Source organism: Lichenostomus cassidix, chromosome 2 (assembly GCF_008360975.1).
Source record: "Lichenostomus cassidix isolate B80296 chromosome 2, HeHo_3.0, whole genome shotgun sequence".
Taxonomy (NCBI): Eukaryota; Metazoa; Chordata; class Aves; order Passeriformes; family Meliphagidae; genus Lichenostomus; species Lichenostomus cassidix.
Window position 1 is genome coordinate 20115965 of NC_139482.1, and position 13604 is coordinate 20129568.

General features: G+C 38.3%; 1 protein-coding gene across 4 annotated transcripts in view; it reads left to right on the plus strand.

Annotated features, from left to right (window-relative positions):
- Window positions 1–12875, plus strand: part of TRDMT1 (tRNA aspartic acid methyltransferase 1) — a 29519-nt gene extending 16644 nt beyond the window's left edge. For 2 of the 4 annotated variants that reach the window (XM_085050602.1, XM_085050604.1), the window contains exons 6-11: window positions 37–106; window positions 1400–1483; window positions 2225–2595; window positions 6543–6600; window positions 7628–7757; window positions 12143–12875. In XM_085050602.1, coding sequence (XP_084906728.1) covers window positions 37–106; window positions 1400–1483; window positions 2225–2595; window positions 6543–6600; window positions 7628–7757; window positions 12143–12243 — 814 coding nt within the window. In that variant the 3' untranslated portion in view covers window positions 12244–12875. Of the gene's footprint in view, window positions 1–36; window positions 107–1399; window positions 1484–2224; window positions 2596–4224; window positions 5185–6542; window positions 6601–7627; window positions 7758–12142 lie in introns of those variants that run through there. The other 2 variants (XR_014849719.1, XM_085050603.1) reach the window with 2 other exon arrangements.
- The last annotated feature ends 729 nt before the right edge of the window (window positions 12876–13604 follow it).

The following is a 13604-nucleotide window of genomic DNA, read 5'->3' on the forward strand; positions in this document are numbered from 1 at the left end:
GTGTGAAGGGAGTAATTGCTTTTTGATTATTTTCAGAAATGAACTTTTGCAAACATTAGCAACATGTGGATTTAAATATCAGGAATTTCTCTTGTCTCCAACCTGTGTGAGTACTAAAATTGCTCTAATATGATTGAATAGTTCAAAGTGCACTGAGTCCAAGAACATTTTAAAATGGTCTTTTGTAATAGAAAAGAGAGTCATGCCCAAAACTGAAGATACATTTGAATGACAAAACCATCTGACATGAGTTCTAATTTCTCATACTGGCATAATTGTATTGCTGTTTGTGTTCAGATCCTAGTCCCATATTGCTTTGCTGTCATTTGATATTTTTAAGAAGGCATGAATTTACACTGTAACCAGGAAGGTGGTTTTCCCTGCAGGAGCCTCATTGCTTCAGAAGTGCTGTGCCTCTGAATTTCCCAGCACAGAAAATGTCACTGTTTCTTGTGGGAGGAGGAGCTTTGTTTCCATGTTACCCTGGCAACTGAAAAGTTTGAGAGAGATTTAAGATTGTGCAAGACTAACTGGAATCAGTGAAGTACCGTAAATATTTGAGAGGGGCTAATAGACTGTAGCTTAAAAACCAGTTGTGGTAGATTTATTTAATTGTTAGTTGTCTTATAATCCCTTGTTCAAAAAGGCAAAGAGAGAACTTTTTGCTTTTAACAAAAAACAGATACTACCTGTTCCAAGAAATTGTGAGGCATGTAAATATTTCTTCAAGAATTACATAAAATTGTTTACATTTGTATTAATTTACAGAGAAAGTCCAAACCATGAGGTACAAAGAATAATTGCCCACTTGATTCCTTAGAAGTACCTAGGTATGGAAGTTACAGGTGTTTAGGTATTATCAAGTAATACCTAGAGAATACCCTGGAAAAAAGAAGGTGTCAGGGTAACCTAATTGCAACCTTCCAGTATCTGAATGGAGCTTATAAGAAAGACAGAGAGGGATGTTTTACCAGAGCATGTAGTGACAGGACAAGGGGGAATGGATTCAAACTGAAAGAGTAGTTTGAGATTAGATACTGGAAGGAAGTTCTTTATGATGAGGATGGTGAGGCACTGGAACAGATTTCCCAGAGAAGTTGTGGATGCCCCATCCCTGGAGGTGTTCAAGGCTGTCTTGGATGGGGCTCTGATCAACCTGGTCTAGTGGAAGGTGTCCGTGCCCACAGCAGGGGACTTGAAACTAGATGACTTTCAGGGTCCGTTCCAACACAAACCATTCTATGAGTCCCTGACTCTATGAATCTCTCTGAAGTCACGAAATATATTAGTATGTCACAGTTCTGTTACTGTATGTAATGACAGGTAAATTGTATGATGCTATAGACCACTTTTTCTCTACTTATCACCTGCACTAAAGGCTTCTGAATTTTGATTACAGCTTGGCATTCCCAATTCTAGGCTGCGATATTTTCTGATTGCGAAGCTTCACCAAGAACCATTTTCCTTTCAAGTGCCTGGTCAAGTGAGTCTATCCGTGTTGCTTGAATTTCCTTAATTTCATGAAGACTGAGGGTTAAATTTTCAGTTTAGTGGTGTGTTTTGATGAATGGAGAAGGGCAATGAGTGATACCAACAGAAAAGTTAAATTCCATGTCCTTTTTTCAACCTGGATATTGAGTTTTGTTAGGACTGATGTGCACATCTGTGGCTTAGATGGCTTCAAACAGTTGGGAAATTGTCGCTGTTGAGCAGCTAGCAGAGTAATGAAAGCACCAGGTCTCAGTGGCAAGAAGGAATGACCTTTATTGTTTTGATTTCATCACATATATAGAGTTCTCAAAAGTCACCCAGATTGGTCAGTCAGAAGCCTTCCCCTAGGCCTGATTGGCCAGGCCTGCACCGTCCAAGTTCCGGGACACTGTTCCAATAACATCCAAACTTTATCTTTATTTATAAAACACAAGAAGAATTCTCGTGGGAAAAACCTGTGCTAGCCACAGGAAATGTGTTTTGTAACCTGATAGTGGGCTAGAAAACAGGTCATAGTGCTTCATCTTTTACACACTTGGAAAGGTCTTTTTGCAGAGGCAATTATTTGTGGCTGTTCCTGACATCACTGCTGATAGGTCAACAAATCTTGATGCTACTGTTTTTTGAAATCTTCATAAAAATACCATCAAAAGGTTACCACTGCATGGTTGTCTGTCAGGTTGTTTATTAAATACAGTTCTTTAATTTTAATTTTGTCACAATTTCTTCTTAGATATTGACAAGATTCCCAGATCAGGATCCAGAAGATTTACTCAAGGAAGAAGATGCTGACAGAGTGGATGAAACCAGTTCTTCTTTGTCCTCTGAAGAGAAGAATCTAGGTCCAAACACTGGTCCAGACTGCAGCAGCAAGAAGCGTTTACCAAAAGAGGCCTTTCTATTTAAGCTTGAAACAGTAGAAGAAATGGAAAGAAAACATGATCAGGATAATGATTCCTCTATTCAAATGTTAAAAGACTTCTTGGAAGAGGAAAATGAAGAAATGAGTCAGTATTTCTTACCACCAAAGTCCTTATTGCGCTATGCTTTCTTGTTAGACATTGTTAAACCCACCTCCAGGAGATCCACATGCTTTACAAAAGGGTGAGTTGCCAAGAAAATGTCTTGCTAAATCATGTCCTGAAATTTTAAGTGTATTTTTGCGTACGTCCTGTAAAATCACAGAGAGGTGTTTCATCAAAAAATCCTAGGCCTTTGAAAGAAATCTTATATAGTGTGCTTGCTGGTCCAGTGGAATGCCAGCATGAGAATCTGTCTGGCAGAACATCATGTGCCCACTCCAAAAAGGCATTCACAAAAGACAGTTGCCATTTGTTGTTGACCTTCACAGAAGCTTAATTACCCCTGCGGAAATATGGTTCCAGTAGACTGGTATAGTGCTGATTCATTAATGAATTTCTTTATATTGCTCAATGAAGTTACAAAGTGTCATGCATGACAGATCCATTCCTCATTAAATCTGTCTCCACTGTACATTTTATTGATTTCTTGGATTTTTCAGCTGTGTAGATCAGAATAGCTGTGGATTGTCATGAAACCAGTTAGGTTGCTGCATTTCAAATCATATTTGATGGAGCAGAACATCAGCGCTTTTCTGTCTAGTAGTTTTCTGATTTGTACCTTGTGATTTTAAGTTTGACTTCTGGAAGTTGGTGAGTGTTCTGAAACTGTGGATAGCTGGTGAAGAGCTTTTCCACTGAATGCATTTGTATTGAAACATTCCATTTGGAGCCTGGAAATTTGTGGGAATTTTTAATACTGATAAATTTTTCTAATCGGATTGTTTTTTTGAATTCACTGAATGTTTCAGTAAAACGGCTTGGATGATGAGTTAAAGGTAATTGTAACCTTTTTTTTAATTAGTAGAAATTAGACTGCCAGATTTACAGAATTCCTGCAGATTTTTTGATTTTTAACTTTTTTACTATAAAAAAGAAGAAAAAGAATTTCAAAAGATTGAAATTTGTGCCACAGGAGAGGCCTTCCCCCAGCTCTCATTTATATGTATGGTTGTGCCTTTTCTGCCCTCACTCTTTTGAGTTGTGGGGGAATCAGCATTCATAGAATCTCTTTCTCAACTAGAATAGTCATAAAAAGTGTTTAGGCCAGAACACTGTCTTGTGTATCTTATGTATGCCTTAAATGTCATCAAAAGTAATTGGCCACTTGTGGTTTCCCTGGAATACGTCATGGTAGTTTGTGGTCACTCTTATCAAAATGACACTGAAGGGGACTCCTGAGTAGTTAGTATCAAGTCTCTGTACATGGTGGTGGGAAATCTGACACCAGGGGAATGTGATTCTTACCCCTCTGCTGATATGGAGGTAGTTGTGGTGGTAGTTCTGTCTGATTTACGACCTTTGTTCTCTTTTTCAAGAGCCTTTGGGAAGGAAGGTTGCCAACATGGTTCTCAGTGTAATCATCTCATTTACAGCTCTGCTGTAAGAGAAGGTTTATTATTGCATATCATCAGAGTCACTTTCTGAGGCCAAGAATAAGTCCCTGCTGTATCTGTTCCAGAAGCACTGTTGTTATGTTTCTTTCAAACATTAGATTTAGGAGAAAGACCCCTGAATGGGGTGGAACAGCACTCCAGGTAGTACTGAGAATCCCTCTACTGCTACGCCTGTGTGGTGTCTTTCTTGTAAATCACACTGATCATGAGCTTTGAGAGCCAGAGAAAAATTGCCCTCTTTTCTCTTTGGTTTTCAGATATTTCTAGGAAGGTTTATGTGATGGAAATAATCTGGGTATGGCTTCTCCAGTCCTTGCTAATTCAGGGACCTCAAACACTGATATTTCACCAGTGAGTTTTGCTATACCAGTATGTCTTCTGAAAGGCTTTGGTGGAGTACACAGCAAAATGTAATGGTCTGTAATGCATGAGAGATCAAACAGGTAATTCTGTGTGCCCTTCTGACACTGGATTCCTGGGCATTTAGTGAATGATTGCTGAGTTCCATGAGACTACCTACACCATGGCTTCTCTTTGAAGTATGTTTGTGGTGACTGAAGTTTTGAGAGGAAATTGTCTATTTAAAGGACAGAGGAAATGAAAATTATATCTAACTTCTCTGGATGTAATCATTCTGGACATTCTTTAAGTTTTTGAAATGCTATTGACAAGAGAAGCAATATCTTTCAAAACAGGGTAAATATTGATTACAGAAGCGCTCTCTCAATTTGTGGAAATTACTTTTTGTCACTCATAATACAGGACACAATATACCCAGAAAAAATACGTGTATGAAATGGAAAGGTTTTCTTAAATTTTGCAGAAATAAAGGAGGGAGGGAATCTTGAATCAGATGAAAATTGAAGACTGTAATTTCTTAAGCCAGTTTCTTTCGTTATAACTTGTAATGAAATGTCAAAAAATCAATACATCATTGTTTTTACTATGACAAAATTTAATTATATTCTGGGTCTAAGGTAGGAATGTTTCTGTAGTCAGCAGCTTCAATAATAATTAATAACAATCCAGCTAACATTAAATTGGCCATATGCCCACATTTGTGTTAAAAAACCAACGTGCACATGCACACATGGCTGCCAAACCACATGGACACCAACTGGAGTCTTTTGGTGTGGGGGGTGGGATGAGTTACGTACTCTAGTGCCAGTTACTTAGACAGGAATCTTTATTTCTCCCAATAAAACTCTTCAATACCACTTTGAAATTTACCTCATTTATTTATTTTGGCTCAGTTACATTAAGCTGAAATATGATCAGATGCTATATAAAAGGAAGAGGATGAGGATTCCTCAGTGCTGTAGGTGTTACATTGTTAAACTTGGTGTTGGGGAATTTTCAGAATGCAGCTAACCAGTTAAAGATGATATATTTACAACACAGTTCAATTCCACATGTATTTAATCTGTCTCGGTATTTAGGTCTTCTGATCCTGAGGAAGATTTGTAAGCACTTTGTTTTAAAATGATTGCTGCTCTGGCTGTTATTGGCAGAATTAATCGTAAGCTGTTTCAGCTGAGGATGAAATGCTCAAGATTGAGCCATGCTGGGTCATTGTGTCTCTGCTGAAGGGAGAGTATTCTTTTATTCACTGTGGAATTAGAAAAGCTTGAAACATAACTTGTGCTGTGCTTTAGGAATGGGTCCCAAGCGGAACAAAAGACCTTTATAATTGTCTTTATAGTTGTACAGATAAAACTAGAGAATAGTATCTGTTTTGTTAATGATTGATGCAGACCACATCCCTCTAATGCAAGGGATCTTCTGAAGTTCTTCCACAGTGCAAAGCTGTCTGTTGTCTTGACTCAGTCTCTTTTTGTTCAGAATGTTCAAACTGCCATAGTTAGACCAACAGAACATGTTTCTGAAAGCATATAATTATATTTAAATGTTAGCCTGGAAGAGACCACAGAGTAAACATGTTATGCAATCAACCACAAAGCATGCAGAACAGCTATCATAGCTTTCAGAAAGTAAGTTTGCTTACTGTTTACTTGAACTTAATTTTTTTCTTCTTCTTTCTTCTACTGCTCTGCATAGATGCCTGGCCATCTCCCTTTCTTCAGTGGAAAATCCACAAGCAACCAAAAGTTAAACCTGACTGAACCGCTTTGTTCCTAATGCTTTGACATGAAAGCTGGAGGCTCACACTAGTGGTCCTCCTTTGAACAAGGAAAGCTAATTTGAGCCCCTGGGACCATTTGACCTTTAACACATTTTGCCTTAATGTAAATTTGGTTTAGACAATGTAGATGGCTCTTTTTGGTGGTCCTGTGCTTGAATTTTTTGGCTTTGTGTAGTTGCCTTGTATAAGGCACTAGTGTGGATAAACCCTTGTGCACTGAGCACACACTCATCCCCAGAGAGCACATTCAGAGGGTTCTGTACTCCAGGGGTTAGTAGTGTTTATAACAAGGCTCTTTGCTTTATCTATCCAGGAGGCTGTTTATTAATCAAGACAAAGGAACCTAAGTAACCTCCCCTGCATCTTTTCAGTTTTCAATACTATGAAATCCAATGAAAACATTAATTTAAGATTGTTGTTGTTGTTGTTAAGGTATGGACACTATGTAGAAGGGACAGGCTCAGTTCTGCAGACAGCAGTAGATGTGCAGGTAAGTGTGTAGTCTAACATATTGGAATGACTTGTTTTAAAACTTGACACTTGTTTTAAAGCTTGGGTTTTTTCTGTCTTCTCCTTTGTTATTCTGAATATTATAAGAAAAAAATCTTTTAAATGTGTATTTTATAGCACCTGAGTTTCCAATGGTTTACTCTGTGTTCCTAAAGAGTAGTTTATTTAGACCAAAGTTATATCTGTGTCTCTCTGTGAGGAGAATATGAGTTGATATTATATTATTATCTCTCACCTCATACCAAAGTTTCGCAGGGAAATGTGAAAACATTAAAAATTACTAGTACCATGAGAAACTACAGTACAGTGCTGTGAAGTGAGGGCCATTCTTTGTACATAGATGAAGCAGTAAATACTGTCAGATGTTTAAACTGTTTGAATTTCAAAATTATTGTTTATCTGGGAAAAGTATTTTGAAGAGTTCTACTGTTGATACTAAGTTCTTGGCAAAATGGTATTTAGGCATTGGGGAAGGTAATAAATGTACTGGTCAATCAGTATTCAAATATACTTTTCACAAAGCCCATTTTGTACACAAGCCCTGCCTTCTGCACTTCTCTGCTGTTCACTAATATTATAGGGCATTTCTAAGCATAAGAAAAATGCAGCTTTGGAATTCAGGATAATCTCAAAGCGAGTGTATTAAAACAGCTGCATCCATACAGCTTTATTTGTATGAATGGTCTGCTGTTGAGTTATATTGAGTCACTGTACTTTGTCATTAACAAATTTTTGTAGTTCTTTGATTGCCCCATTAAGTATTGATACAACTTGGAATTTGGAAGAAATGATGACTGTCCTCATGGCTACATTGGCTTCTTTCTTGCAAGTCCATGTGTTGAGAGGTTGGCTGCAAAAATAGAATGTCAATGACACTTCCAGGCAAAGCGTGCTATTGTCTTTGGCATTGGTGATAATTAAAGAAATAATTCTATTAACATGTGAGTGTAAATTTTACATATTTGGCCCACATCAGTTATATCTCTTGTTTTTGGTATTCTTCATAGCTCGAATCAGTGTTTAAACACATCGACAAGTTATCAGAAGAAGAGAAGCTTGTGAAATTGTCAACACTAAAACTGAGGTACTTTACCCCAAGAGAAATAGCAAATCTTCATGGATTCCCTTTGGAATTTGGTATGTGCTGCTAAGTACCCACTTCTGCATTATTCTTCAGAATTGCCAATGACTTTTCTTTTACTGGGGCTAAACCTTTTTTTTTTATTTTGCATTTTTTTCAGACTGCTCAGCTCTTATGATTGATTGGTTCTTGTTATTTGGCTAACTTTGAATTTCTCTGAATTTCCACTAGTTTTTTTCATGTTTTGTAAGAGCCAGCTTCTGTGCTAAGGTTTATCTTCATAAGCTAAGAAGAAGATTTTGGCATGTGAAATGTTCTGTTAGTGAAGCCCGATGAAGGAATACCTTTGTTAAAGTTGAAACTATTTACTCAGCAGCCAGTGTTAGTCACAACTGTGGTAAATCAACATATCCTGCCAGCTTAGGAGGTCTGTTTGTGGTTCTCAGCATTTGAGCTGCCTGCTTTCTCCCTTCCACACATTTACAGCTGCTGACAGAAAGGGAATTTGAGATGATACAGATAGTTCTTTGTTGGGGAGTAACCAATCTATTAAGCCATCTCTGTTTTCTAGAAAAGGCGGCCCTTGGTCAGTTACTTCATTTTCCAAGTGTTTTTGTGAAGAAGGAGTCAAGGAACAAGACTCAGCAGTATCAGTACACTGGATACATATCAACAAGAATTAAACCTGAAATAAATTCATCAGAATCCTCCTTGTTAAAAAAGGCAAGCAGGAAAGTATAGCTGTTGCTGTCTGCTAAGAAACTGGCCTGCTGATGTCAGATCAATTTATTGTCACTCAGCAACAAAAGCATACATAGAAGGGTTTGTGTTTGAAGAGGCCTTAAAGATCATCTAATTCCAAAACCCTTCCACTAGACCAGATTGCTCAAAGAATAAGACAGCACTGACCTTGAGTGAAGTTATATCTTTCTTTGACTTCCTTAGTTCTGAGAAAGTGTGACTTGTTTCTATGTATTTCTTTCTTTCACAGTTGTAGGGTTTTTTTTCATTTATTACTTGTTATATTTGGAATTGCTACATGTGGAGAACATTATCAAGGTTGCACAGTGAAACTAGAGTTGCCAGCACTAAGCTTACGTGTTTGTGAGTATTTGCAAGCATGTGCTGTGTTGTTACATACAAACATGCAGTATTTTTTCATAGCCTCTCTTCTCTAATAGATCTGCTCTATTTGCTGACAGCCTTTTAGCACAGCTCTGTTCCATATTCATGTAGGCTGATGTCAAGATACTTGAACTTAACAGAGCTGGATTGGGCTTGTACAGGCTTATCATGCTGCTCAAGATCTCTTTTGAGCACAGAATTGCCCATTTTCTCTTTTTCTAAAATACAGCTGGAGTTTTTCAACTGTTAAATCGATCTCTTCAACATTAGTGAGAAGTGGAATAGGGTTAATGTTGCTTGTATTTTTCAAAGGGAGAAGTGAGACAATTGAGAAATTTATAATTTGGGGTGAGCAGTTTGTGAAACCTGACTTTTATAATTTCATAGTCCTTGGAGTGATACCATGCTTTCTGTTCAGAGCTCATCTGAACTCGGGAGGTTCAATATTTTTGCAAATCGGAACTGAACTCCGAAGACAAGTCAGGCTTCTGAATTTGAGGATCATCCAGATGATCACCATGTACAGTGTGCTCATTTAGCAGACCTGCTAAATGATTGTTTTGGGATTCTTTTGTTGGTTGGGATTCCACATCTCAAGAGGACAGTATCCTTTTTCCATAATTATGGCAGTTAGCATTACAACTTTTACAGTTCTTGCAGTTCTGTCTCTATACTACTTTTCCAACTTTGATGACACATAAACCAAGCCTCTCTCTCATTCAGTGGTTTCCTCTCACATATACTCCTGATTCATAGGCAGAACATGCTTTTCCCACTACATTGAGTCACAAGTCTGACATTTCTTTGTGTTTAAAACATTTCCCTCTTTTTGCTTAAAAAAGTGTTACTAGACTCTGATTGAAATCTTCAGTGAATTTAGGTACTGTAAACTCGGTTTCCTTTAAAAATTTGCAAGCTCTGGGTTTTTTTGAAAGTGGATGTATTTATAGCTTCAGCAAAGGGTGTTCCCCTGACAGCATTTCTCCCATGTTAAACTTCAAATAATTATTGTGAAATACGGTATTTTCAGAGCAAAATGTGTTATAAGTTCTCTGCTACTGTGTTCTGTAGCAACAGCAGCATTTAGGCTGAAATCTTCAAAACCCAAAAGCTTGGAATTGTACCCACTGCAAATATTTTGCTGATCCAAGAAACTGAAGAATGAGGAAACTATAAGCTGAAAAATTATGTGAACAGACTGTCAGGAGCTTTGTAACAGATGCTGTTACTAGTGCAGCTACAGTATCATCAGAAGACATGTGATTGTGTGTAAATGCTTCTGTATTTTAAGAAGTTGATGGCCTTTTCCAATATGCGAGGTCCAGAGTTAAAGTCATTGTTCATTCTTAACATGACCAGATTTATTTGTGCTTTTAACATCTAAATGTATAAATAGTAATTGCACTATAGTTCAATGAAATACTGCAGTGATTTGTCTAAGTCACTCTGGTGGGTCCCACAGCAATATCATTAAAAGTGAACAGAGCATTCTTGCACCTGTGACCTGCTTTCAGGAGAATGATTACAGGATGTGTTTTCCATTTTTCTTATTAGCAATATATGCGAGCTTTTAGGAAACAAAAGCCAGCATGGTGGGGCAGTACGTGCTGTTGAGACCTCAATGTCATCAAGTACTCTGTGTGACATAAATGCTACAGTGAGAGCTGTGCAGCAAGTGCCAGCATACTGGGAGTTGTTGAATCTGACCTTCTGATGTAGGCTGCTCTGAAGCCAAGAAGATAGAAGATGCAAGACAATGTTAACAATGAGAGGGAGGAGGCTTAGGATAAAAAACCCATGAGTTCTGGAAATTAATTCTTGTCTTTTAGTTGCCAAGAGGTAGAAGGAGAAATTCGGACATTTTTGGTAATCAGATAGGCTTCTTGGGCTGTAAGTGCACGTGTGTGTGCGTGCATAAATACATATTTATTAATCTGCTTTTTTAAAATGTCTTTATTCTGTACCTTATTCATCGATGGAATGTGAAAACTCCATCTAAGGAAGTGAGTGGGAGTGCAAGTATTGTTCCAAAGAGAGAACAGTTGCCCAAATGTGAGTGCCAGGAAGCTGGGCAGAGTGGATGGAGCTGGCAGAAGATGTATTTACCAAAGCAGTCCACATTTGAGGCATTAATAATTGGCAGTAAAGGATGGAACAACTCCTCCCAGACACCACCTCCTCCTCAGAGCCTCCTTTGGCTCGACAACTGTCCAGCCAAATTCTCTCTTGAGCCCTCTCTGGAAGAGAATTTTTTTCTGAAAAGTTGTGAAAATTTCAGAGCATGCATATCACTACTTGCACTCATAGTGTGCTTATGCATCTGCACTAATTGGGGTGGTGATGACCTCTGAGTCACAGTTTGGTGTTTCTTCTTAGGGAATGATGAAATAATTGAATGTGGTCAAGTTTCAGCAGCTTACTATATGACCCTATGAGTTAAGTCTCCACTGCTGTTCATCTTTCACTCAGGTTGAAGCAAATGCACTTTACCTCACAGTTGGAGTAAGGTAAGAGTGCAAGCAAGGACAGAGCAGACCAGCTGGCTGCTCAAGACTGCTTTGCTCTCAGGAGCTTGGTCCTCAGTACACAACAGAGCCCTTTCTCAATACCTGGAGTGGTGTAATTTTTACTGGCCCTCCCTCCTTTCTGCCAGCCCATGCACTTACTGTGGGAAGGACATTTCTATTGCTGTCTGTATTTCTGGCTGTGTTTAACAGAGTTAGCATTGTATAACATGGCAAATTGTTTGCTTGATCACTCACGAAATAAGCCTTGCCCATCATTTAGTCTGTACTGGTGCTATATTGCACTGAGAGCCTCGTGCTTTGCCTGAACTGGTTAGAGGGAATCATGCGGGAAGTACAATATAAGGCTTACTGAGAAGTGCAGCTCAGTCCATCTGCAGAATCGTCACATTTTCTTTCTGCTGTGGCCATGTTGTTCTGGGGATGTTATCTAGAGTAGCAGTTGTGCAGGGATTTAGTGCTGCTGCCCCTCCCTGAGACTGCTGGATGTTTTGAGCTCTCTGAAGGGAAGGTAGATCAGCGTTAGTTACACAATAGAGGAACGTTTTGAAGCTTCTTGTGAAACCTTAGAGCTGGCAGTATTGGTAATAGAAGAACTGATCCAAATCCAGTGAATTGATTGGTAATTGGTTTTGTAACTTTGTGAATTTTGGGGAAGGGGCTGGAGGGAGGATGAATCCTGCTGCAGTCTGTGATAACTGCATTAAGAAATGTTCGCTCAAAAAAGGATTAGACTAAAAAGTAGGAACAAACCCAGACTAGTGATGTTGCACTGTATGTTTTTGTTCTAGGTTTTCCTGAAAAGGTAACCACAAAGCAATGCTATCGTCTTCTGGGAAACAGCCTCAATGTACACGTGGTGGCAAAATTGATCTCCATTCTACTTGAATAATTTAGAATCTGAATCTGATGCATATGGACTGGTGACAGAAAATACTTCCATCTTTCAGGAGAAAGCTGATGGAAGCTGGACAAAAATCAGAGCCTACCAAGATATTTGTCCAGACATTTTGCTGAGTTTTGATATATTTTTAATAACTGGCTTTCATGAGGTATTTGAACTGTATAGGTTTTGTATTTAAATGGAAGTTTACAGGACTTAGTTGCTTTATTTATGTGTTCTTTTTAGTTTGCAAAATGAAAGAGGAGCAAAAACTTCAATGAAGAAGGATAGGACTATTTTATTTTATTTGAAAACTATTTTCTCAGTACTATGTAAAACTCTGTCAAAGCTGTTTTAATTAGGTGCAGAGACCAAGTTCTACATGTAAAATGTCTTCATCTGTAAATGTAAGTGATCCATTCTGAAAAGAAATACTGTATTTATGATCTGAAATTTTGATGTGATTTTTGTAGCTCATAAAACTTATTAAATTCAGTATTTTATATACAACTCTCAAGACACAGTGTTGTCCTTACTTTATGGTTGTCTCATGTTTAAATACTTGTAGGATTCCAAAACCCAACTGTATCTGTCTGGAATGATTTATCTAGGTGCAGCTGAATAAAAATATTTCAAGATTATCACAGTCTTGACAATAACTTGCCTATTTATCTTCTCACATTATTCAAGGTAAGATCATTGCTCCTTACCAAAGATTTACATGTAAAGGACATAAAATAATTTTTAAAAGATCCATGTTTAGGTTCCTGTGACATAAGAACTGGAGAAAAACTATATGGGCTTCTTCTGAAAATTTCTTCACAGATCTTGGTGGTAGTGCTGGGGTCAGGAATATATGTTGGGATGAAACCACTGCATGTGGCCCTCCCAAGTGCCACTGCTGTACAGCACCTCACAGAGCCGGACTCAGTGGGTTTTTAATCAAATCATGTGAGTTTAGTATCTCTGAAATAATAGAGAAAATGATGGGAAAACTGAAAGCCCTCTAAAAAGCATGTGTTCCAGTTGTTATTTTTCCTTGGGATTTTCCCATTGGTATCTAGATTAAAAGCAGCTGGAGTCAGAAAAAGGTGAGATGATAGTAAGCATCCATTAGGGAGCCAAAAACCAGAAGGATTTTGTAGTTTAATCATACTTCCTGTGCACTAAAGCAGTAAGTCAGAGTTGGCAATCCTGAAAATGAATGATTTTTCTTCCTGCCTCTCCCCCCCTCCATGGGATGACACAAGAGCAGTCAGGGTATGGTCCATCTGGGCTTGGTAATGCAGGAGAAATTGAAGACCATGGAGAGCACAGCTATTGTAGAGATGCTGCAGCTACTCTGTGTCCTGTGTCTGTGTCTGCTGTGG